The 26,753-nt window shown below is 43.5% G+C and overlaps 1 protein-coding gene across 1 annotated transcript in view; it reads left to right on the forward strand.

Annotated features, from left to right (window-relative positions):
* Positions 1–26,753, forward strand: part of LOC144694890 (pleckstrin homology domain-containing family A member 2-like) — a 103,968-nt gene that overhangs the window by 69,844 nt on the left and 7,371 nt on the right. Inside the window, exons 5-10 of the mRNA XM_078565621.1 lie at positions 724–821; positions 4,121–4,255; positions 17,680–17,829; positions 18,308–18,376; positions 22,214–22,278; positions 22,435–22,498. Coding sequence (XP_078421747.1) covers positions 724–821; positions 4,121–4,255; positions 17,680–17,829; positions 18,308–18,376; positions 22,214–22,278; positions 22,435–22,498 — 581 coding nt within the window. The remainder of the gene's footprint in view (positions 1–723; positions 822–4,120; positions 4,256–17,679; positions 17,830–18,307; positions 18,377–22,213; positions 22,279–22,434; positions 22,499–26,753) is intronic.

Genomic DNA, 26,753 nt, shown 5'->3' on the forward strand with positions numbered 1-26,753 from the left:
CAACCACAAGCTAGGAACGGATGAAAGAGTATGTGGGCAGGTTGTTAAAGCCAACGGAACTATCTCCACATGTTCATTTTATGTGACCTTTCAGTTTGTCTCCAAGTGTAGAAGTCAGATGTGAGCCAACATCCCTCCTCAGTGGTAACAGCCTTAAAAAAGGAAGTACAGAATGTTCTGTTCGCTTGTGGCACCTTTGTTCTATAGTATTTCAGAGGTTCCGCATGAGTTTTTCTTAAAGCATGCCACCTTCACCCACAACTATTTTTGGACATTATAAACAGTGTAACCATCTCCTGTGGTCTCCTGGCCAACGTAACGCACTGCCACCTTCTGTGGAGAGTACTAAACTGTTGTACTAAACTGGGTACATGAAGTTGCACCTCACCTTATCAGCTAGCCCACAAGGCACTTGCTCATAGACCCTGTTTTCTGCATCAGTGTTGTGTTTGCCTCACTCCATTTTACTGTTTCTTCATCCAGAATGGATGCATAAGTCCTGGTGTGATTTCCTCCACTTGCAGCATCCCAGGACAGCAGATCTTAAATTGACTGCACCTCGTTTGGGCAATCATAGCCAAGAATCCAAGTCTTACTGCTCCACACCACCCAACTCCATTGTAGCTAAATGTCTTGAACCTTGCTAACTGTTTACTTGTTCAATGCACTGTAAAGTATTTTGGTGAAAACAGTGTAGTAAAACCATATCTGTTTGAATTGCAGTTATAAATGCAGGTCTACGCCGCTACTTTCTACAAGCTAATGATAAGAATGATTTACTTGACTGGGTTGATGCCTTAAACAAGTCGTGCAAAATTACAGTAAGTTCATTTTTTCCAATGTTCCTTCTCTTTTAAGTGTCTTGGACCACTTGCTATTGTCACTCTGCCCCAATGGCTGGAGTTGTAGAGAGGGCATGCTTCCTTCTTTCAGACTTCAACAGGTATCACTTTGCTTCAGCCCACGCAATTACTGCTCAAACTCTAATACAGCAGTCAACTTCTGAATGTTTCAGAGGAACAGGAATAGGCCATTCAGCCCCACGAGCCTGCTCTACCATTCAGTTAGATCATGGTTGATCGGTTTCTTAGCTCCATTTACCCGCCTTAGCTCCATATCCCTTCATACTATTATTGAATTTTTAAAAATCTATTGTGTCTTACTAACTTAATAGAATTTTTTGAGGAAGTAACAAGGAGGATTGATGAGGGTCGTGCAGTGGATATTGTCTACATGGATTTCAATAAAGCATTTGACAAGGTCCCACATAGCAGACTAGACAGGAAAGTGGGATCTCATGGGATACAGGGGAAGGTGGCAGGTTGGATCCAAAATTGGTTCAGTGACAGGAAACCAAGGGTAATGGTCGGTGGATGTTTTTGCGAATGGAAAACAGTTTCCAATGGTGTTCCACAGGGCTCAGTGTTGGGGACCTTGCTATTTGTGGTATATATTAATGATTTAGACTTAAATGTGGGAGGCATGATTGGGAAATTTGCAGATGACACGATAATTGGCCATGTAGTTGATAGTGAAGAGTCTGTCGAGTCCAGAATGATATCGATGGTTTGGTTGAGTGGACGGAGAAGTGGCAAATGGAATTCAATCTTGAAAAGTGTGAGATAATGCATTTGGGGAGGGCAAACAAAGTAAGGGAATACTCAATAAATGGGAAGTTATTGAGAGGGGTTGAGGAAGTGAGACCTTGGAGTGCCTGTCCACAGGTTCTTAAAGATGACGGGACAGGTGGACAGGGTGATCAAGAAAGCATATGGAGGAATGCTTTCCTTTATTGGGCGAGGTATTGAATACAAAAGTAGGGATGTAATGATGGAACTGTGTAAAATACTGGTTAGGCCACAGCTGGAATTTTGTGTTCAATTCTGGACACCACATTACAGGAAGGACATAATTGCTCTGGAGAGAGTGTAGAGGAGATTTACAAGAATGTTACCAGGGCTTGAAAATTGCAGCTATGACGAGAGATTGGATAGGCTAGGAGTGTTTTCCTTCGAACAGAGGAGGCTAAGGGGTGACCTAATTGAGGTGTACAAAGTTATGAGGGGCCTAGATAAGGTATTCAGTAAAGACTTGTTTCCCTTAGCTGATGGGTCAATTACCAGGGGGCATAGATTTAAGGTGATTGGTAGAAGGATTACAGGAGATATGAAGAAAAACCTTTTCACCCAGAGGGTGGTGGGCATCTGGAATTCACTGTCTGTGGTGGTTGAGGCTGAAATGCTCAACTCATTTAAAAAGGTACCTGGATCTGCATTTGAAATGCTGTAACCTGCAAGGCTACGGACCAGATGCTGCAAAGTGGGATTGAAATGAACGGCTAGTTCCTTTTTTCTCTTTTTGGCCAGCGCAGACAGGATGGGCTCAATGGCCTCTTTCTGCACCGTAACTGTTCTATGGTTTTATCTTAGTCTTGAAAGCCCCAGTGGTTAAAGCATCAACAGCTAGATTTCACACAAGCTCCCACAAATACCTCAATGACGAGATTGAAAACAGAATATGGTGGACAGTTGTAACAGGTCAGTCAGTGTCTGTGGAGAGAACAGACAAGTTCGCATTTTTAGTGGAGACTGGTCTTCAGAGGAGGCAGAAGGACATTTTAGTACAATCAAAAAAAAATGGGAGGGGAACAGTACATATACTTGATAAACGCACAGAGAAAGCCAGAGAAGTTTCTGAGTGGGATGATGTGACTTGTTATTTCAGTTAGGTACCAAAGGACAGTATCCCCCTTTTTAAATGATAGCATATCAGCTTCAGCCAGAGATGCTCAGGTGAGAGGAGTTGCACATATCAGTAGAAATTGGTGCAATATATAAACAGGTACACAAGATTCTGGGGAATAGTGGTCTGAGTATTGAGACACCACAGTGAGCAGCAGATGTTAGACGTTATTGGTCAATTGCATAATTGATACACTGAGCACAATAGCAGTTTGCAACAAGATATGGGTCGGTTCTTGACATGCTATAGACATACGAACATGTGAATTGGGAGCAGGAGTAGGCCACTCGGCCCCTCGAACCTGCTCTGCAGTTCAATAAGATCATGGCTGATCTGAACGTAACCTCATGATCTCGCTGATTTTACTTCTGATTTCAAAATTATTTTTCTCCCTTTTATTTATTACCAAGCTCCACTTGTGTCCCCGCCACCTTCCATTTTCAAGCGTGGGGGATGGAGTGTGGTGATTGGATGCATTGAGGTGGGATTCAGGGATGTTTGAGGCATGGCCCTGCACTTGGACAGCGTGGAGTGGGGGTGCTGCTGTATTTTTGTGAAAATTAAATGAGCATATACAGGTGATTCGGTTTGAGAATAAGCCTCCAGCGGACAATTCAGTATATAGTACCATACTGAGAGGGATATATTGCTCAGCTATCAGAGGATAGCATGAGGTACTGGGTGAAAAATAAGGCCCTTCTCCCAACTGAATCAAAGCTGGTTACGCATCGCACCATTGCCATGTTTTCTTTTGTTCTACACACATTTTCATTGTCCCCGGAAAAAGAGCGGAGAATTTCTGAAGCTTTAAATATACTTAGGACTGATGGGGTGGACCACACTCTGCTTCATGTTTTGTGGCTGTTATCTGGAGTTTGGAGGATTTGGGGGCGGGATGGGGGAGGTGTGGCAGGGGTGGTGGTCTGTGGTCACATGATGCTGTAACATCTTACGGGGGTCTTGTCATTTTTCCTTTCTGGCAACTGTTAAACAACTTTTTTCCAACGTCATAGGAATTTCAGGATGTCCTTCACAGGGACAAGAATCCAATGGCTTGCACTTCTTGTGATCATTCTGTGAACAAAGGAATAGTTTGTGCAAGCAACAGCAATAGCTCTGGGACATCTTCAAATGTTTGAGGAAGGAAGGGTACTAATTTGATTCAGAATTGAGATGTATGGTGGCACAGGAAACGGTTCCTTGAAACCACCTGAGACTACAAAGCTGACATTTCTGAAATTGCATCAATGAGTGATGAATCTACTCCTTATTCTGTAGCTAATAGAAAGAATTACAGACCAAATATGACCTTAGATGGTGTATATATGGCAGTACTTTTGTTTTCTTGACATTTAACATTTTTTTTTTACATTGCCAGGTGCCAAAGGGCAATGTGAATGACCCACAACCCAGTGCTGAACTAAAAAGGCCTACAACAGAAGCCCAGAAGCAGCAGATTCCATACAAGACTGAAATCATTGGCGGAGTTGTAGTGCAAACACCCATCACTCAGGTGAGAACTGACTTCCCACAACATTTATTTGCCACTTCCGCTTTGAAATTTTAGAATGCACTAATTTTCATATTCTTTTCCTGGAATTGAACATTGTTGTCAGCATTTGGCATTTACAGCTTTTAACCTAGAAAAATGTTCCCAAGCATTTCACAATGTGAGCCAAAGACGGAAAGGTTAGAAATAGTATCCAAAAGTTTTGGGCGGGATTCTCCGACCCTGCCTGCTGCCAGGATTGTCCGGTCCCGCCGAAAGTCAATGGCCGAAAGCCTGTATGACCCTTCTTCCAACATCCGTAGGAATTATTTCAGGTGTGATTACCCAGGATTGAATGAGGAGAGGTGACTTAGGAGATGATGGTTAGGTAGGAAGACAATGATGGAACTGTGCCACTTGCTTGAAGAAGACCTCAAGCTAAAATCTGAAAGCTGGCCCACCACATCCCACAGGGCGGATCCCACCCTGGCGGGGCCGGGAATTCCTTGCCTTTGCCGGAGATGAGTTTTAAGGAGGGTCTTAAAGGAGGAGAGGGAGGTGGGGAAACAGGAGGGATTAGGGATCAAATCCCTCAAAGTGGGGCTTAAGGCAAGCATCCAAGGTGGGGCAAAGAGAAGGGGGGTTAAGTAGAAGAGGTCCATTTGGTGAAAGGGAAAGTTCTTGGAGTGGGGTGCAGTACTTGCAGAGGCTATAAAGACAGCAAGGCCATGGTGGGATTTAAATTTTCAAAAGGGAGGTACAGCATAGCCTTCCACTCTGCATTGCACCTTCCACTCTCTTCCACCACTCTGACTTAACACTAGCCTAATAACTGAAGCACTAGAGCAGGATTTTTCCATTTCCCATAGCACCTCTGAATGGGATTGCCATTTTACTGCCAAACTGAGTGGTTTTACATTTCGACCCACACTTAGGGACAATTGCAGTGCTTTTAGGGAAGAGACCTTTTGCTCATCAGTCTGCAATGAAAACTTTCCTTAAGCCACCATTAAGAGTGCACACACTCTTCACAGCTGGTAATTGTGTGCTTCATCAGTGTCTTGGACTTGGTCACTGATTCAGCAAATCTGCATATGGTGATAAGAGAGCTTAAAATGTGTGTCTGAGATCTGTAACTGAAGTTTATGCAAAACTTACTCAAATATTTATCAGCTTTGCTTTATTCCCACAAAACCCTTCCAAATTTTGTGTCTCTAAAGACTTCAGGTTTAACTGAGTGCACAAGTTGGCTATTTTGCCACTGGAATGCGGAAGAAAATGTTCCTTTCACCAAAGCATCCTTTTAACTAGCTTGTGAAGTCCATTTCTTAAAAAACACTGTTTGGCAACATGGAATGGTGCAGTTCATACTTTGAAATACTTGCCCCAAGTCCCATTGCATATTACCCCTGTACACGTTGACCTCAATTGGCTCCCAGGTAAGCAATGTGTTGATTTTAAAATTTTCATTCTTGTTTCCAGATCCCTCCACTGTTTCACCTCCTTATTTCTATAATATTCTCTAGCCTCACTGCTCACCGAGATATCTGCACTCTTGTAATTCTGGCTCCTGTTCATCCCTGATTTTAATCGTCCACCATAGGTAGCAGTGCCTTCAGTTGCCCGGACTCCAAGAACTGGAATTCCCTTCTACAAATCTCCTCCTCTCTACCTCCCTTTTCTGCTTTAAGTTGCTCCTTACAACCTACCACTCTGACCAAGCTTTTGCTCATGTTCCCCCATATCTCCTTCAGTAGCCTTGTTTTCATCTTTTGGTTTATAATGTTCCTGTCAAGCATCTAAGGGATGTTTTATTACATGAAAGATGCTATATAAATACAAGCTATTGTTGCCGTTGAAATGCAGCAACATCTGGCTTGGATTGTGTTATTCACAGATGGAGAACTAGAACGTGACTTTTTAAAGAGTGTTTCACAGAGTAGTTCACAGTACAGCAGCACCAGGTGACAGGAAGAGACATTGGAATATTTGGCAGTGCAAAGAGCATGACAGGAAAAATAACTCATTTATTGAAAGGCAGAAAGTGAGGGATTTTTTTTCTGCAGTGATAGAAAGTGACAGAGGGAGGGTAATTTATGCAGGATGATAAACTTAGAAAGCCAAAGGTGTGAGAAGATTTTTTGCAGTGTGCATTGGCCAACATTAAGATTGCTTTTTTAATGTATCTGCTGAAATAGGACAAAGTAAGGCAACTCTAGTATTTTTCACACAATGCAATGAGTTTGTGGAACAACCACAGAATAGATCATATTTATTCAAACATTTTAATCGCCTATGCTTATCCTTATAACCTTCAGTGCCAGAGATGATGAAATAATTCAAAATTGGGATTGATAATTTTTTTTATTTGGTAAAGGGAGGAATATTACAGAACCAGTGCTGGTAAATTGAGTTAAGATGCAGGTCAATCAGGGTCCAAGTGTATGGCAGAATAGGCTTGAGGGGTTGAACAACCTAACCCTGTTATTGTTGTAATCCTGGACAGGCTGGTGTTCTTTTCTCCAGTAAAGAGAAGACTGATGGGTTACCAGGTCTTTCACATTATGTCAAGGTTTGATAGGATAGGCATGAAAAAAGTAAGGAGGCCAAAACTAGGGACCATAAAAATTAGGATTATTTTTAGCATCTCTTCACACAACTTTTCTCCCTTTTCAGGGAATAGTGGGGAGGTGGTGGAAGGATTCCCACGCTGATTATCAGCGCATTGAACGGTGTTATGAATGCTACTTCCGTGGGCAACAAGTCCTGGTGCGGAACTTGAATCTGGAACTTCTGGTCCAGATGTAGAGTTGCTACCACTGTGCCACAAGACCTCCTAAAAATAAATCCAATAGGAATTCAGGAGAAACTTCTTTAGCCAGAGAGTGAACAAGAACTGCTTCTGATGCAAGTCAATCCTTTCTTAAGTAAGGAGACCAAAACTGTACACGTACTTCAGATGTGGCCTAAGCAAGGCGCTGTACAGAGTGGTGAGAATGCAGAACTTGCTGCTACCATCAGGATTAGTTGGGGTCAATAGTATAAATGCATTCAAGGACATGAGGGAGAAAGGAATAGAAGGTTATGCTGAAAGCACTAGATGAGTCAGGTTGAGAGGAATGAGCTTAAACACCAGCGTAGACTAGTTGGGCTGATTGGTCCATTTCCTTGCTGTAGACGCTCTATAATTCTATGTTTCAGTAAGCTGTGGGAAACTATTTGTCTCAGAGATGCTGGGAAAATGGAACTGTCAATCAGTCTCTGTTCAGTGATGTAGATTGTCAGATTATTTGACCATCGGGGAAACCTTCAAATGGTAATGGGCCCATGATGGGGCAAATTCTACAGCACTCAACCTGCTCTGCTGGGTAACTCACCAGAAAGAAGTCAGCACAACTTGGCTGCCAGATCAGCTCAGCAGGCATGGGGGTGGGGATGGGGATGGGCATGGTGGGTTGGTAATTCAGATTGTTCCGTTCTTCAGAAAATCTGCAGGAACAGCTTAATTATTGTTTATAATTGGTGTCGCCGATTTTCCATGCTAAGACCCGGGTTTAGTGACCTGCAACAAGAGGCCTGATCCACCTGCAGGTTTAAAATCCTTCTGTCACTCGGATCACTTACATTTAAGGCATTTGGCACCATACACGCTCCATGAACATAAAAGCAGGATGAGGTCCTTAACTCACCCATTTCCCAAACCAGTGGCAGAGCATATTACTCTCTGATTTGTAACTTTTTGACTTTATCTCAGTTTGACCTGAATGCAGCTGTACTCCCTCATAACAAAGTCAAATAAGAGACTGTTCTACAAAGTTGGAAGCCACAGCATAGCTGAGGTGCTTCTGAAAAGAATAAAAAATTGGCTGAAGAGATGGATTGGCTTGGCAGGAGAAGGAAGATGCACCTCAATGGTGGGACCTTTGTTATCTGCATCATCACTTGATAATAGGCTTATAAATGAACATTCCAAATCTGTAGATGGTATGAAACTGGGAGGAACTGCAAATAACTAGGAATAGATGAAATCCCAAAACTCTTCCTCCTCTCTACCTTCCTTCCCTTTTTTAAAGATCCTCCTCAAACCTCCCTCTTTGACCAGCTACTTATCACCCCTTCCAGTACGTCCATTTTTGTCAGAATACACCATGTAGAAAAGGCTGTATACAAATCTAAGTTGTTGCAGAAGACCTGGAGGTGAATGACTAGACAGGTTGCATGCAAGCTTTTGACGCATGGATTTGAGGCCTCAGTGGTAACTATTGTTTCTAGGGAGTGACAAAAATGGGGGGCTGTCTTGAGATTTAGTGGTAACAACGTCATCGAAGGGTGGAGCTGAGGCAGGGATGCACAAGGGCAGCAAAGGATTAAATATCTGTAAAGGTGGAAGGCCAGAGAAAGGGAAGGCTGGATTTGTAAAGAAAGCTATGGAGTTGAGAGGTAATTCCTTCCAAGGACAAAAAGTGAAAGCAAAGATTTTTGGCCTGTTGGAGGGACATGTATAAGGAAGGAAATAATGGCGGTTTGAGAGAACACTCCTGCAGATAGAGATCTTGCCCTCGTGCACTCACGAGATTGGGGAAGTAGCCATATGTACAACTGGGGAATCACCATAGAGAGAGAAACAGAGAAGAGGCAAGTTTGAGATTGGGAGTTGCTCAGTCTAGAAACAGAGGCCAGACAGAACAGGGACATTTCAGTGTGGGAGTAGCACGTGGTTAGTTGAGTTAGTCCATTGATGAATCATGGGAAGCCTCAGTCTTCTGGATTTTGAGTAGCCCAGGAGGAATTCCCCTGAGTTTTCCTTGAATTTGGCTCCACATGATTTTTTTCCTCCTCCCACTGAGGTTGACTGCGGTTGGAAGGTCTGAGAGTTTCTGCTCCCCTTTATGGACTGAGTGGGAGATTTCATATGATTTTATGTCATTAGCCAGCATTCCTTGAGAATCCTACACACTTTTGGGGAGTTAGGGGCTGGCGGGGGGCGTTGGTGGACCAACCAGTCCAGCCCTTGCCCCCAACCCATTTCCTGATGCATTTTTGTTCATATAAAGACCAAAGAAATTGTGATCAGAAGTTTTCCACAGTTACTAAAATACACCATCCAAGTCAAATAAAAACTGAAGTGCAAATTTCACATGTAACTTCCGCACCAGGCAGACATTCAGTGAGGATCTGCAAACTTTTAATTCAGTGCTCAAACTATTGATGTGGTTGAACTCAGGTTGCCATCATATGACGTGGGTTAGTTGATAAGGTGGTTGGCCGTTGCTGGTTAACTTCTGGTTCAGTTATCTCATCAGCCAAGTCAGTCACTTGTGGCCACCACAGCATTAAAATTACTAATTTAGAAATTGCATTTACATTAAACCCACATCTGCGCCACTCTTCCTCATTTTAAAAAAAAATCTTTAACCGTTTGAGTATCAGAATACATTTGACAGTTTTAGAAATACACGTCAACATTAATCTCCCACAAGATGTCTGCAAAAACTTACTGAACACCTCTCCTTCTGTAGCATTCTGCAATAAACTAGCACACTTCTCCCGCCTATAGAATATTTCCTAATTATTTAGTATTACTGGAATACTCGAATATATTTAATTTGATGCACAGTGATTTTGCAGACTGTTGGCAGTTACTGGCCCTTTCACTGCCAAAAGATCCAAAGGCATGGGAGACTTTATTTAGTTTTTTAAGTTGTTAGCTCACTCACATTGTGATTGCAACAATATAAAGCTCCCCAAATGCCAGGGATCGTTTAATTAATGAAACAATAAATCTAAGCTGCAGGCATACGCACTCAAAATGTAATTTCAATAGAGGTTTTAAAATGTAACAGTTTCTGCCTGCCTGTCTCCTCCATCCTGCCTGGTTATCTCCTTGTTACGAATCAGGCTATTTTCATGGAATCATACAGCACGAAAAGGGGGCCATTTGACCCATCAGACCTATGCCTGAAAGACTTGTCTAATTAGTCTCAGTCCATTGCTCTTTCCCCACAGTGCTACAGTTTTTCCCATTTTCAAGTATTTATCCAATTCTCTTTTGAAACCTGTCAAATTACTATTGAATTATCTCAGAACAACTGGTGTGTCAAAGGAAGAATCTCCTTATCTCTACTCTGGTTCTTTTCCCAGTTATTATACTTGACCATAATTTTTTTCTGTTCTATTTCCCGGCCCCTCAGAACATTTTAAAAAGTTTTATTATTTATATGTTCTTTTTACTGTTGTTCATTTTGGGGATAGCACAATTGTCCAAAAGAGCTAGTGGCCATACTGAAAACAGTCCCAGTGTTTGGTTTTTCAGCTAATCAGAACCCAAAAGTGTAGAGATTGACAAACAGAAAGTAAATTCATGACCAAGTAAAGGTTAAGCTTTAGAATAATGCAATCAATAAAGTGGGACTGTTTGCACTTTGGAACTTATAGCACATTCCAAGGGCACATGATGTGAAATTGTGGCCCTATTTAACAGATGGAATAATCAATATAATTGGGTACAATTCCCTGACATGACATGCGAGAGTGAAAACTCCCTCCCGATTTTCTGTGATGAGATGTTGAAAGGAATTTGCATTTATGTAGCATCTTTCAAATCTTCAGGACATCCCCAAAGGATACTCCAGTCAGTGAATGAATTCTGAATTGTAGCAAGCGACCAGTTAATCAGTTTTTGCTGTTGGTTGGTGGTGGGTGTGGGGGCGGGGGGGGAGTAATGACCTTGAGTACGCTCGCGCTGTTGTGCCAGGGGAAAGAGTTTTCACTGCCCCCTTCCTGAAACACGTGACGCACACTGGCGTTTGGCTACCTTCACCGCTGACCCACAGAATCTTTGCATTCACCTGCCAGGATGGGTTTAATGTTTTGTGCAAAAGACAGCACCCCCAGCGGTGCAGGATTCCCTCCGCACTTCACTGGAAATGTCAGTCTATATTTCACGCTCAAGATGAGAAGTTTATGGCCCCATTGTGGTGGGAGTGGGCCCGTAAAATGCGGCGAGCCATTCACAAGTCCATTGACTTCGGCGGCACCATAAAATCCCGCCAGGGCAAAATTTTGCCCCAAGTCTCAGGATTGGAATCTGAGCCCATGACCTGGAATTCACACATGAGCGCTATTGTTGAGCCAGGGCTGAAAGTTAAATGATGAATGATGGCTTAGGGTTATGTACAGAACTACGGAAGCCATCACGAATTGTTATGTTACCTGAATGTACAAGATACAATACATTGAGGAACAGGCATCTGCAAAACAAACATTTCATGAAAGGATTTAGGTTATAAGGTATCACCTGATCCTTCAAAACATACAAACTTTAAATTAACCTTCCTGCGTACACATTAATAAACGTATTCTGAACTTCCTGTGATAATTTCAACTTCTCCCAACCAGGAGAATCGCTGACCTGTGACAGGCGAGGCGATTACTCCTGGGGCAGCAGTGAGGAGTACCACTATTGGCCTCAGTGCCTGAGGATCCGGAGGAATTCCAGCCAGATACCCAATTGTTAACCAGTTATTCCTGATGAAAAGTGCTTGTGCGTAGGCAATGAATAAAATCAGGTTTAGGCATCTCCGAGGTATCCCCAACATGGAAATATATTTGCGACACAGGTGGAGGCGATTCGGCCCTTCTTGTCTCTGCCAGCAGAATGCAAGCTTTCTAGCCCAATCCCACCTTGCAGCTCTTGGTAAATAACCCTGCAGGTTACAGCGCTTCAAGTGCATATCCAAGTATTTTTTAAATGAGAGGAGAGGTTCTGCCTCTTTCGGGCAGTGACATCCAGACCTCCACCACCCTCTGGTTGAACACATTTCTCCTCAACTCCCTTCTAACCTTTCCGCCAATTACTTGAAATCTGTTGGACCCTGAGTATTGACCTCTCTGCTAACAGAAATGGATCCTTCCCTATCTAGGCCCCTCAAAATTATATATACTTCATTCAAGTCTCCCCTAGACCTCCTCTGTGCCAAAGAAAACAACCCCAGTCTATCCGATCTTTCCTCATAGTTGAAATTCTCCAGTTCTGGCAGCATCCCTGTAAATCCCTTTGTACTCTCTATAGTGTGATCACATCCTTCCTGTATTGCAGTGACCAGAACTGTATGCGGTACTCTAGTTATGGCCTAATGGTTTATACAGGGGTGTTTTGTGGTGCAGTGGTAGCGTCCTTACCTCTAAGCCATAAACTCCAGGTTCAAGTCCCACTCTGACACTTGATGGCCGCGGAAGGTGAGTTCATAACGTGGCTCAACAAATTGATTATCAAGCATTAAATCCTTCCAATACAGCTATGGCAGGTGGTAAGGGTGGGAGAGGCTCCTGGTTAGCCAGAGCCTGCAGACCAAAACATGGAAGTCCATGGTTGCCAAAGCCTTCTTAGGGCATGGTACCTGAAGCAAGATGCCTAGGACAATAATTGAATAAGTGACTAGTACCGAGTGGCAAGGGTCCCCGATGCAAGATGGTGTGGTTTCAGAAGGCTACCGCCTCTCCGGTAACTGAACACCAGGGAGAGTCCCTATTTTCAGGAATGAAGCTAAGAAAATTCACTTAACACACACATGTACAAGGGGTGAGCTATATAAGATTATCAAACACCATCACTTTTAAAATTAAAACTTATAGTGCCGTTTTTTTTAAATCAGTCAACAGATGTTTCTTTTTAAAGCTAAACTTGTTTAAAAATTGAGTAGTTTCAATCAAGGGTGCTGTGCAGAATGTAGTGGAAAACTTCTGCTTCAATGCTTCATCAATCACATTCTAACCAACCGTGAGAATTATCTTTACCTTATTTGGCCAATCACAGCAGTGCAGTTGCTTAGCTCAATTCCGATCTGAACTGAACAAAAACCACTTCAGCTTTCAAACACTGGGAACTGTACTTGAAGGCACAAAGACGTTGTGTCAGGTGTTTTGTTTCTTCACTTTGTTCTAGGACTCATGCTGTTGCAATGTTCTTTCTCGCAGAAATCGGCTCTGCATATAATCAAGTCAATACTCAATCACAGCGGGAAACCACGTTCCAGGGAGGACAGGTCAGCGAATTTGTGCTGCAAAGTTGCAGCCTGACCTCTGACTCACATGCCCCTCAAACTCAGTTTCCTTATTGGCAGCGTGAGATTCTGCCTTCTCTTTCTTAATCCAATATTTCTCTCCCTCTCTTTACTTCACTTTTGGTACCTGATTTGACATTGAATTTATGCACTCTAATTTACATCTTCTTCACAATCTGTTAACTTCACTCTCCTTCCGTCTGACTGGTTAAGTAGATGCACAGTTGCTTGACCTGTTCACTCAGGTCTCAGATGACCAGTTTCTCTCACTGCAACATTATCAGCTTGCACTTTCAGCCATGTGCCACACACACATTTTAAAAGTCTGAACATGCAAGGGCAAGTGCAGATACTGTTAGATGGCCTGCCATTAGAATAATTTGGCAGGACTCATTCTGTGATTAGACACTCCCAGTGAGGAGTGGTTCTTGTAGGGATTGGACCATGGGAAGTTTTGAGTGCAGCTTTGTCCATGGAAGGTATGATTCCTATAAGAGCAACTTCCCCGAGGGAGCGCTGCATTCGAAATCAGCCCATAAACCTTTTCAGAAGAAATGAAATAGAGTGCACGATAAGTTTTTTTTATCCACACACTCCCGCTTTCTGCATCTTCCCCCACCTCCCACCCCACCCGACCCCCAGCAGAGGTTGCTGACAACTGTTGCCTCTCTCATGTGTGCACCCAGGCCAGTGAGAATAGGAGAACACATAAAAGAGCATCAGTAACTGAGGCTCATCCTGCATTTCGACAACCCCACGCATGCTGGAGTCATGAGATAAGGATCAGAGATGGGAACTCTCTGGCTGTTTCTCTCTAACCCACCAGACCCCACCCCCCCACCGCCACAACCCCTGCAGGCCAGGGCTGCTGAGGCTAAGAGTAGCAGGTCTGTTATTGCCCCTGCTTCAGCTGACCACAAGGAGTATCCAGGGTTAAGCAGCCTGCTTGATCGACTCCACATCTAACACCTTATACAGCTTGGGTGTAGTGTGTACCACCTACAAGAGGCACTGCACAACTCATCCAAAGCTTCTTCAACAGTATTTCCCAAAGCCGCAAACCCTGCCACCTAGAAGGACAAGGGCAGTAGGTGCATAGAAACCATCTGCAAGTTCCTCTCCAAGACACACACCTTCCAGACTTGGAACTATGATGCCATTGCTTCACTGTCCAAATCCAGGAACTCCCTTCCCAACAGCTCTGTGGGTGTACCTACACCACATGGACTGCAGCGGTTCAAGAAGGCGGCTCACCCAGTACCTTCTCAAGGTCAATAAGGGATGGGCAATAAATGCCAGCGACACTGACGTCCTGTGAATGAATAAATAAAAGACAAACTGGAAAATCAAACCTGGGACCCTCTGGCCTGCATAGCTTACTAACACAACACATGGTAGGGAAGTATATTGGGGCAGAGGCCAGATGTCGAGAGACTGTTGTGGTGCGTTCCTCGTGTGGTTATACACTGTGGTGAGGTTGATGGTGCTGACTTCACGCTGCAGGGACAGATTGAGAGAGCTGGTACCACCACCAAAACAACTGTTGACATCAATGGTGGGTGAGGCACAGCTGTATGGCCCAGCAATGTAAAAACCGCACTACCTTCCTGTATAGGTGGGATGAGAAACCTTGAACTGTGTGCTTGAATTGGACGGTGTGATGTCTTACAGAGTTTTACAGTTACATTTATGAGTAAGAAAAAAGACTTGTACTTATGTGGCACCTTTCACAACTTCAGCATGTACCAAAGAGCTTTACAGTCAATGAAGTACTTTTGAAGCAGAATCACTGTTGTAATGAAGCAAACATTGTGAAATGAAGGCAAAAAATGCTGGAAAATCTCAGCAGGTCTGGTAGCATCTGTGGAGAGAGAAATGTGCGTTTTAGTGATGTTGATTGAGTTAAATATTGACCAGGACACCAGGGATAATTCCCTTGCTCTTCTTTGAAATACTGTGGTATCTTTTATGTCCACCCGAGAAGGCAGAAGAGCCTCGGTTTAACATTACAACTGAAAGACAGCAACTTCCAACTGTACACCAGTCCCTCAGTGCTGCACTGGAGTGTCAGCTAGATTTTTTGTGCTCAAGTACTGAATTGGCACTTGAACCTAGAGGCCAGCTGACACTATGGAAGCAAATGGCTGAACCCAGGGAGAAATTTTCGCTCCCAAGTCAGGTATGCAGAGTCGGGAAATTTTCTAGCTCCACAAGCCTGGCTCGGGAGAAACTTCCCTATAAGATTCTGGGGGAGCAGGTGCTAACTGAAAACAGCACGCTGCCCCTGAAACATTGTGGAGGCAGCTACAGGGACTGCTAAACTTCATTCTAGTTATAATAAATCAATAACAAATGAAACAGCCCTCTAGCCCTAATCCCCCCCACACACTCCCCTTGCCCCATCCATGCCAACTTGTGCCCCCACTTCCCCATGGCCCCTCAAGTCCCTTGCCAACATATACCCCTCGACCCACCTCCATGGCCCCTCATATCCTCCACGCCAACGGTACCAACTCATGCCACCCCATGATCCCCCACTCGCCCTTTATAGCCCTGACACCAACTAGTGTCAAGTCATGCTAACCCTTGCCCCCACACTCTTTGCCCTTAGACCCTCCATGCCAACTCACCCAGTATCTACCATGGGCAGATCTCAGGAGCCATGCAGAGATGGAAGAAAGTAAACTTCTAAGTATCTATTGCAGACTTCACTGTATTATAAGAACTCTGATCGATAAAAGCCCATTCAATAAATTCAAATTCCTCCAAGCACTTAATCCCTTTTAAAACAATTTCCTTCAAGTACTTAAACCCTTATGAAAACAAGCATTTATGTTCATAGCCCCAGATCAAAGACAGTTAATCTTTTTAGCAGCCCCCCTCTTCTATGATGGGTCATGGAAGCAATCAGGCAGCACTAATCATATAATGGATTACGTCAGCAAACATCTATTGAAATTGCAAGCTTCAATATTTTTCAACTGAGAGTCACAGCAGGCTATTTTATTTCAAAATTTATAGGGTAGGTGATTGAAATGACTTGACAATTTGACAGTTCCACAGTGCGTATCCACCTTTTACCCACATTAATGTCCACTGTTAACAAACCCAAATGGGTACCTGAATCTCTCCAAAAAAGTACCCTACCTTTCCAAAAGGGTACCTGACCTCTCCAAAGAACTCTGGGAGGATTAGACCTTTTCCTCAACGTCTGAAGCCCACGAGCCGTATTTCAGCCTGGGTGCTGAAAATTGGTTCTGAGTCAAAGCAGCTGCACTTTTGAATGTGCTGCTGCCTCTGTAAACTGAGGATGTGTGAGAAACCGCTCTCACCCCAGGGGACCCTGAGGAAAATGGTAGATGCAAGGGGTGGGACTTTCGGAATCGGGGCTCTCATACCATTTTGGCTGAGGCACGCAGCCCTTCCGACTTGGCAAAAACTCGGGCTCCAATCTCAGGCCACTTTGTGTCGAAGAAGTTTCTGGCTGAAATGGGTTAGAAGAGTCACTTGCATGTGAATTTGGAGACAAGGTGGTCCTGCATGCCATTTCCTGATGTTTGGTTGTGTAAGGCATCCATTTGAAGTCCTTGTGAAATGGATGCTCAGAGATACTAGGAGGTGGTAAGTATTCAGGCGATCATGGAGAGGATGCAGTATATTAAGATAGGTGCACTTTAGGTATTTTGGAATTCGTTTTTTATATACACTACTGACACCCAATTCTTTGCACCAATTTGTTCTCATTATTTGTCTCCCCTCCCCCAAGCACCATTATTCATATCAATGGATTTATAATGGCACTATTGTCAAATAGAAATTGCTAACTGACAACAGGTGAGGCCATGCTGACAGCATTTTAGCTGCCCTCACTACTTTTAATAGAAAAAGCTATGCACACACACCTACAATACATGGTGAATGTACTTCCCATGCATAAATTTACTTCATAAAGATTTACCACTATTCATTAATCGCGCTAATTAAACACACTCTGCTTTTCACCTTCCCATTTTATCGACAACAATTTTGATTTCTTTAGTGCCTTTAATATAGTAAACCGTCCCAAGGTGCTTTACAAAAAGCAATTTTGACACTCAGCCACAGAAGGGGCTATTAGGACAGATGACCAAAAGCTTGGTCAAAGAGTTAGGTTTCAATGAGTGTCTTAGAGGTGGAAAGAAAGAAAGACTTGTCTTTATATAGCACTTTTCACGAGCACTGGATGTCTCAAAATGCCTTACAGCCAATGAAGTGCAGCTGATATGCGTTCAGCAAATGTCCACAAACAGCAATGTGACGATGACCAGATAATCTTGTGATTCGTGGTGCATTCTGGGGTAGTTTATGACCAGGAGCTCACTGTCTCTTCTTTGCTTTGGTCTCAAGGTGAATGGGGGCGAAAGTCAAGAAACTACTGAATCTGCTACACACAGCGTTTTGAAACGTTCCTTAAGTCACATTCCGGTGTCTGGAAGCAAGCAAACATTAGGACCTCAGGTTTTGAAGAGTGGGTTCTGTGTGAAACAGGGCATTGTGGTGAGTGCTTTTGCAAGGGTAAATTTTACTGTTTGCTTCTGAAAATGAGCCTCAATCCTATTATAATGTGGAGCCTACTTGGATTGCCAGTAGCGTGTGAATTTGACTGACATTGGTCCCAAACTCCAATAGTTTGGTAGAGGGGGGCCCAAAGTGCCTCAGTGTTTTGAGCATTGGAGTCACGTTATTACAGGGCCTGCTGACTTGACCACTTACTGCCTGACAAGGTTTGTCCTGAGCATTGCTGCAACTCCGAGCCAGCACACAAGGGCTTAGACTTAATTGAAATGATGCCTGAGCCCCATAATTCAGTTACGGTATCTAAGCAATGTCTAGCCTATGAATGATAGAATGGGCAAGCTGACTCCAGTTTTCAGTTCATTGCCATGTTGTTTTGAGTTCTCAGTTATCCTTTGTTTCTAATATTCTTGTGCACCACACCGTCAGTCAGCTGATGAACTTATAATTAATGTTACAGAGAAAAAGCTGGAAGAGGAGATACTTCACACTGGATGAAAGTTTTTTCAGTTACTTCAAGTGTGAATTGGTAAGTTTAAATCGGGTGATGTTTAACATAGAACCGTTTGGTGTTTTTGAACCGGCTTCTGCTTAAGTGCGCATTTAATTTTTACTTGAGTTTCATCATTTTTAAATAATGACTGTTTTCTCGAGTTGCATTCAGTTGTGCCATCAAAGAGAGTGGGATGCAGGTATAATGTAAAATATAAGTATGAGTACATTGAGCTCTCAAACCCTGGCACTGCACTGATCACTATGTTGTGTCATCACAGAGGTCTTACCTGACTTTGTAAACAATCATCGAAGACCAGTTTTTATCTTCCTGTGCTCTCCATCTCTGTGAACCGCAAATGTTAGGACATCACAATAAACCACATTGAGAGTTTTGGCATTGCTGTTAGACCGTGATTTGTAAAATGCTCCAAGCTGCACACTTGGAGATTTATTCAAAGGATTGGAGTGTGCTGCACTGCTCCTTAAGTCAAATAACCTACTGACACTCAGTGAATTGAGAGAGTTACAGGAGGCCTGGCAGTGTCCAAGGAACACTCCAGCAGGGCCCACTGCCTTTTCTGGAACAAAAGAGTTAGCACACAGATTAGCCATAATCCCATTGAGTGGCAAAACAGGTTCGGAAGTGGAGAGGGTGGTGCAGCAGCTAAATGGTCTCTTTCCGTTCCAATGAAACTGGAAGAGAAGAAGACACAGTGAATGATTGATAAGATTGAGAGCAGTAGTATCAAATAGTTCCTGAGGGTTACTGTGAGGGAATGAAATACAAAACCAAATGGTTGATGCTTGGCTCATCTGCTGCATCTCAATTAATTCAACTACCTGGAAGCTTCCCTTCAATGTCATTACCCCCTGTCCTGTTATATATCTTCAGCACTCACTGATTAAATCAAAAAATCTGTAACAATTGAAGATCAACTGAAGTAAACAAAGCAACAAGGAAAATTATTTTAATTCTTTAAACTCTTTTCTTTTATTGTTAAAGGACGATCCCTTTATAAATCACCCCTCTGTAAACCACTCGAAAATGATTTCAAAAAAGGATTTTCGAAGCTGCGGTTAATCCTGCTTCAGGACAGGAGTTTTAGTTTTAGTGACAACATCGTGCCACGAGAAAGAGGAAGGCTTTGTCATGTCCACCTGATGAAGCTAGTTCCTGAAAGCATTCTTTTTGCCTTCATACTGTGCTTGACTGAAATGTCTTTCTAAATATAAATAGTTTCACAGCATGTGTTCAAAAATAGAGCCCGTGGAATGGCTCGTCACAGACTTCTATTAATTAAGCATTAGTTTTTGTTTTTGATGAATTCTAGATATGACATTAGTCATTTTGATTTTGTCCTTTCCTCCTTTTGCCCGTCCGAGTGGAGCGAATTAAATCAGGGTGTGGTTCCATGGGCGCAAGCAATCCCCCAATACTCAAATGCCCATTGTGAGCTTAGGGAGTGAATGTCCTCACAATGAGACTTCAGAGCTGAGTCCAGTTGCCCTCCACCCAATACCAAGCATGGTGACTTTCCAATAGGATCACTGGACAGCAGATAGAAGCAGGAATGCTGGTTGTATTTTCGTTCTGCTGGAAGTGTTGACGCTCTGCTAACTTGGTGGAGATTTTTTAAAAATTCGTTCATGGCATTTATTGCCCATCCCTAATTACCTTTTAGAAGGTGGCAGTGAGCTTGCTCGGCTATTTCCAAGAGCAATCAAGAGGCAACCACACTGCTGTGGGTCTGGAGTAATATATAGGCCAGACCAGGTAAATATGACAGATTGCCTTCCTTCAAGGACATTAGTTAACCGGTTGAGTTTTACTATGATCTGATTGTTGCATGGTCAAATTACTAATACTAGCTTTTTATTCAAGCTTTACTTAATAAACAGAATTTAAATTCCCCAGCTGTCATGCTGGGATTTGAACTCGTGGGCATTTTATGGAAGGGAGAGCGGAAGAGCGGGGATGGACTGCTCGCCACCACCCCTCCCTCCCTCCCTGCCCCCAAAAGGAAAGTTGGCTGGAAGCTGACACACCTGGGAGAAGCCTGCCCTGCTGCCATAACCACTTTAGCCTGTCCGAAGTGCGTTAAGGTTGGGACTTCCACGCCTGAGTGGGAGGCAGTCCTGCACTGGAGAGCTGCTGACCAATCTGATTGGCAGGCAGCTCCAGCAATCATGGCAGTGCCAGAGCTCAGCATCAGGCACTGCCAGGACTGCAAGAAGGAACATTAAGAAGATGGATGGCTGGCCCAGGAACCTAATCCCAGGTTTGAGAGCGTGGAGGGATCCTGGAGCCTAAAGAAGAGGGGAATGGGGAGGGTAGCTGAAGACGGTTGGGCTAGGACGCTACCCTGGGGACCTCCTTTAGTGATGTCCTAGGGCTAAGCTGATCAACCTCCACCACAGCCATCTTCCTTTGTGTTAGGTCTGACTCCAACCAGTGGAGAGTTTCCCCCCTGAGGCCCATCGACTTCAGTTTTGCCAAGTGTGGCCTTGGTGTCAGGGGCAGTCACGCTCACCTCATCGCTTAAGTTTAGCTCTTTTTATCATGTTTGGACCAAGGTTGTAATCAGGTCTGGCGCTGAATGGTCCTGGTGGAACTCAATCTGAACGTCAGTGAGCAGATTGTTGTTGAGTAAGTGCCCCTTCATAGCACTGTCGACCACACCTTCCATCACTTCGCTGATGATTGAGATTAGACTGATGGGGTGATAATTGGCCGGGTTGGATATGTCCTGCTTTTTGTGAACAGGTCATACCTGGGCAATTTTCCATATTGCCGGGTAGATGCCAGTGTTGTGGCTGTACTGGAACAGCTTGGCTAAGAGCACAGCTAGTTCTGGAGTGCAAGTCTTCAGTACTATTGCTGGAATATTGTCAGGGTCCGTAGCCTTTGCAGCATACAGTGCCTTCAGCCATTTCTTGATATCACGTGGAGTGAATTGAATTGGCTGAAGACTGGCACTTCTGGCTGAAGATTGTGGCAAATACTTCAGCCTTATCTTTTGCACTGGTATGTTGGCTCACCCATCATGGAGGATGAGGATATTTGTGGTGCCTCCTCCTCCATTTAGTTGTTTAATTGTCCATCACCATTCACAACTGGATGTGGCAGGACTACAGAGCTTAGGTCTGATCCATTGGTTGTGGGATCGTTTAGCTCCGTCTATCGAGCGTGACTTCTACCTTTTGCCATGCAAGTAGTCCTGCACTGTAGCTTCACAAGGGTGACACCACCTTTTAGGTATGCCTGGTGCTGATCCAGGCATGCCCTCCTGCACTTTTTGTTGAACCTGGGTTGATCCCCTGGCTTGAAGGCCATGGTTGGGTGGGGGATATGCCATGGGTGGGGGCTAAGCTGATCAACCTCCACCACAGCCATCTTCCTTTGTGTTAGGTCTGACTCCAACCAGTGGAGAGTTTCCCCCCTGAGGCCCATCGACTTCAGTTTTGCCAAGTGTGGCCTTGGTGTCAGGGGCAGTCACGCTCACCTCATCGCTTAAGTTTAGCTCTTTTTATCATGTTTGGACCAAGGTTGTAATCAGGTCTGGCGCTGAATGGTCCTGGTGGAACTCAATCTGAACGTCAGTGAGCAGATTGTTGTTGAGTAAGTGGTCAGCTTGGGTGGTGGGCTAGACACATAACCTATTTTACGTCCCGGCCATGTAAATTCCAGGGCATGTTTCTGGGTTAATAGTCCAGCCCTCTGGATTTACTTGCCCAGTAACATAACTATTACATTACCCTACCCCTAAAAATGCCATGCATTTACTGCAAACAAAAAGGATTTAGGCATGTATTTGAAAAAGGACATCTTATTGTTACATTCAGAACTGATATTTAAATAATGCCTTTTCAGGAAAAAGAACCACTTCGAGCAATACCGCTTAAGGATATACAAAAAGCCCAAAACTGTAGCTGCAGGTAAATGAAATTCCTTGTTGGAGAAGTTCTATAAATTAATTTTATCCAATTATTACACTATTCCAGAACTCAACATTTTCTGGCTTTGCTTTGACTAAAGTAAAACGCACTCTCTCACTCTTCATCTTAACTTATTTTGTCTTTCTTTCCCCGCAGTCAAGCACTGATGAGGGATAATTTGTTTGAAATAGTCACAACGTCTCGAACTTTCTACATTCAGGTAAATCTTTCAAAAATATTGTTCTACTTGGGTGCCTGATGTTTCTGTTGAATTTGTGCTACAAGAGAATTCATGCTTTAAGTTGGTAATGAAGCACAGCTGTCCCCAATTGGGAAAGGATTTGGGAATCATTGCAAGAGTATCTCAGCCAGATCATTTTGGGTGTCTGGGAGGAACTGGGAGAGTCTGTGACTTCACTTTGCTATCTTGGAAATAAACCTGTTTTAATGTACAGGCTAGTTTCAGACTCAATCTTCCTCAACATGCAACTATTGGAATTAACACCTGAGTGCATTTAACTCTGACTGAGACCAACTGAAAACACAGGCAATCCATGTATGAAAACAACAAAAACAAGACAGAAATGAACTCATTAAGTTTGATCGCTCAATACTTTGAGATCAGTGCTTTTTCAGCAAAGTTTAGAGTCAGCTTCCATGATCATTTCTAACACCAATCCATAAGGTGAGAGAACCCATGCTCTGACTGACAGCATCAACAATTCACAGCCGCACCCTGCTGTGATCTGAGATCAGAGAATCAGAAAATGTCACAGCACAGAAGGAAGTTACTTGGCCCACCGTTCCTGTGCTGCACTCTGTGATCAGACCGTGAATCTTTTTAGTTGGAATATATGAAGTTATTCTCGCTACGCAGTTGCAAGTTATTGAAAGGACCATAAAACTTTTTATAATTTTAGCTGGTCAGTTACCTAATACCAGATGCTCTCTCACTCCTGTCTATATGCAAAGCCTTTTGACGATGTATTTTTTTTGTCAGCTGAACAGTAGCCTTGTTGCTTAAAACACAAACACTAGTTCAAGGAAAGTGGTTGGTTAATTCATGTGTTTAAGTAAGTTTATATGCACTCCACAGTTATGTACTTAATCGGCCAGATCAAATTCATTTCCAGTTGCTAGCATCTGTTGAGAGGTCTGAGGTAAGACAGAATCTCTGAATCTGTTTCTAAACGACACCAAGATACTAAAGTGTTCTGAGAGTAATTTGCTGTTTGCAGCCATCCTGAGATCTCGGTACCTGCAGCTTAGAGCAAGCAAAAAAAAACCAGGGCTCCCCATTCTCAATCTTAGACCCATCTGATCAGCAGCCCAAACCCATAAATTACAGGCTGGAACCTGGCTTGTCCCAAATGGGCTTCCCAGCCAATTCCCTGCCCCCAGAAATGACTGATAGGTGCACAAGGATATCACATGATAAGGAGTAATACAACCCACCTCACAAGGTCCTGTATCTCCTCAAAAATCCCTCAGAACTTTCTGGTCCATTCAGCAAACTTTGACAACAGGGAGTTTCCAATTGTATTCATCATAGGTGAATTCCAAGCACAACAAAGGCAACACTAATCTGGCTCAACTCTTTAACAGAGACCAGTGTTGCTCTTTCAACACCCATCAGACAAAATGTCACCCAGACTCTCAACTAGGCAGAGTGCGTGCGGTCCAAGATAAAGCAGACTACAATCTGGCCCAAAAACACCACTCCCCCCACCCTCCCGAGGGACAAAAGGCAAAATGGCTGCAGGCTGTGCGCACGATATCGTGTCCTGTGTGATGAACTCCTATCAGCCATTCAGCAGTACATTAGAGAGAGCAGGAGTAGGGGAATATAGCCCCTCCTCAGTCATTCCATGAGATTGTGGCTGATCTGTGACCTAACCCCATATACTAGATACCTAAGTCCAGCTTCAATATTTCCCCATAGTACGCAGGCTGGTACAACCATCACTGTTGGCGGCAATGTGCTGGTGTTCCTGCCACCCCACTGTGATGGAGAGAAGCCTCCCTAAAAGAAACTGGGGTGGACTATTTCTGGCATATGGCAATCTGAAAGCGTGATTGCTGGACTTTTGTCTCCAATACATTCCCTGGAGCTTGGAAAGTACTGGGTAGTCTCGAGCTAATTCCTGGAGGCCCACGGAACCTAAGCAGCCTGATACAAAAATAAAAATACCTGGAAAAACTCAGCAGGTCTGACAGCATGTGCGGAGAAGAACACAGTTAACATTTCGAGTCCATATGACATCACCCATGGAACTGGATATGACCAGCCCTGCACTTGGACACAATGAAATGCGGTGCCCCAAAACTACAACCCCCACCATCATTGTCAAAAGATTCTTGATATCTCCTCCCCGACCCAGGAGCCAATGCCAAATTACCCCCGCACATTGCATTGTTCCTGTGTGTACAGACTATCCCATGTATTCCTTTCTGAGTGCCGTCTGCTAGAATTCAGTGGGTTGATGAAATAAATCTATACATCTATTCCCAATACCTTAAGCAAAATTAGTTGAATTAAACACATTTCCTTCTACTATATCCAAGTAAATGTTTACCATTGGCGGGCCGTCCTTTAACTAATGTTTTTATCTCTTCCACTAAATGGTCCCATTTGTGGACTCGTGTAAAGATAAGTTGTATTGTTGTTAAGTAATGTGCACTGAGTTGTAATTTAACACATTGCTTGATAATATACAATATACCAAAATAATGGTATTGAATGAAATTCTTTCAGAGCCATGATAAGCTGATCCTTGTTTGAGGAAACAATCCTACCTGTCTCTCACTTCCCTTTCCATAAGTACATCTTTTTAACCCATTTATACTGTCAGCTTCTGAGGCCTTCACTCCTAGTATCTCATCCTTTAACTGAGGAAGGTACGCCCGAGTTACCTTCTCATGTTCAATGGCCCTGAACAGAAAAAATGTCAGAATGACCCAGCTGCAGTTTCAATATAGCTGTTAAAGAAGTTAGCAGTGACATAGCACTTTCTACATCCTCAGCAAGTCCCAAAATGCCAAGGAATTACAGTCAAGGAGGACCATATGTTGTTACGTAAGCAAACTCAAGCAGCCAATTTTTGCAAAGTTCCATAAAGGGAAAATGAACAAGTCATCAGTTTATCTCTCTTTTGGTCTTGATTAAGGGGTGATTGCTGACTGGAGCACTGAGAAAGCTCTCCTGCTCTTAAGTGCTACATAGCATGACATAGTATTTACATCACACAAACAGGCTGTTCAGCCCAGCTGGTCCATGCCAGTGTTTATGCTCCACATGAGCCTTCACCTGCCCTTTTTCATTAAACCCCATCAATATAACCTTTTATTCCTTTCTCCCTCATATGTTTATCTAGCTTCCCCTTAAATGCATCAATGCTATTTACCTCAAGTATTCCCTGTGGTAGCTAGTTGCACATCCTTGCCACTCTCTGGGTCAAGAAATTTCTCCTGAAATTCCTGTTGGATTTATGAGTGACTCTCTTCTATTCATGGCCCAAGTTCTGGTTGCCCCCGCAAGTGGAAACACCTACCCTTTTATAATCTTAAAGACCTTTATCATGTCACCCCCTCAAGAGTTCCGGGCTGTTCTTTGAACAATCCACCTGAAGGGGCAGACAGGGCCTCCAATATTACATCTTATCCAAATTCTAGTATCTCCAATAGAACAACACTCACTTACTGCTCCACTGTTACCTTTCCTTGTGTTTTATAAGCAGGAAGCAACCGAAAGTGTTTTCAGCAGATATTTGACAGCGAGAAGTAAATTCCCCATTTTGCTTGATATTAAAAGATGCTGCTTTGTAACTATTACACTAGTCATCAGAAGACCTGGTGCACAAAGTGCAACAGCACCATGTGATGGTAGAGAAGCGAAACTGCATGAAAATGCCACAAATCTCTCCTTGTGTTGTACATCCTTTTGCTACCACCAAGTTGCACTGTTGTACAATAGAATGAGGAAGTTGAACTTCATAAAGGGTGTTTTTCATATTTTTTTTGTAAATTGCTAGTTAATCTTCCTTGACATAAATAAGAAAAAAATGGTCTCTCTCTTAACTGTATTGTCATTTTTCTCTTAATGACTTCATAAAATAAATCCAAATGCCTTAAGCAAAATTCATGTAAAAAATCCTTTTAACTATATCAAAGTAAATGATTACCATGGTTACTGAAATTGGGGAGGGCAATCCCACTAACCATAGAATCCATGGCCAGGTTTTCCCGGTCAGCGAGGCCCACTGGCTGATGCGGGATGACATCTGGCGGAACTCCCAACGTCATCCCGCCTCATTTCAATTTTCAGGAAGGCGGGGGCGCAGCAGAATCAGCTGTGCGCCCACCGACCTGTCAACAGCCAATTGAGGCCATTGACAAAGTAATTACACTACTTAATGGACGTGCCCGTCCAACCTCAAGGTCGGCGGGCAGGCCGGGAGCGCTGGCGGGCATTGAAA

The sequence above is a fragment of the Cetorhinus maximus genome, chromosome 20, assembly GCF_964194155.1.
Source record: "Cetorhinus maximus chromosome 20, sCetMax3.hap1.1, whole genome shotgun sequence".
NCBI lineage: Eukaryota > Metazoa > Chordata > Chondrichthyes > Lamniformes > Cetorhinidae > Cetorhinus > Cetorhinus maximus.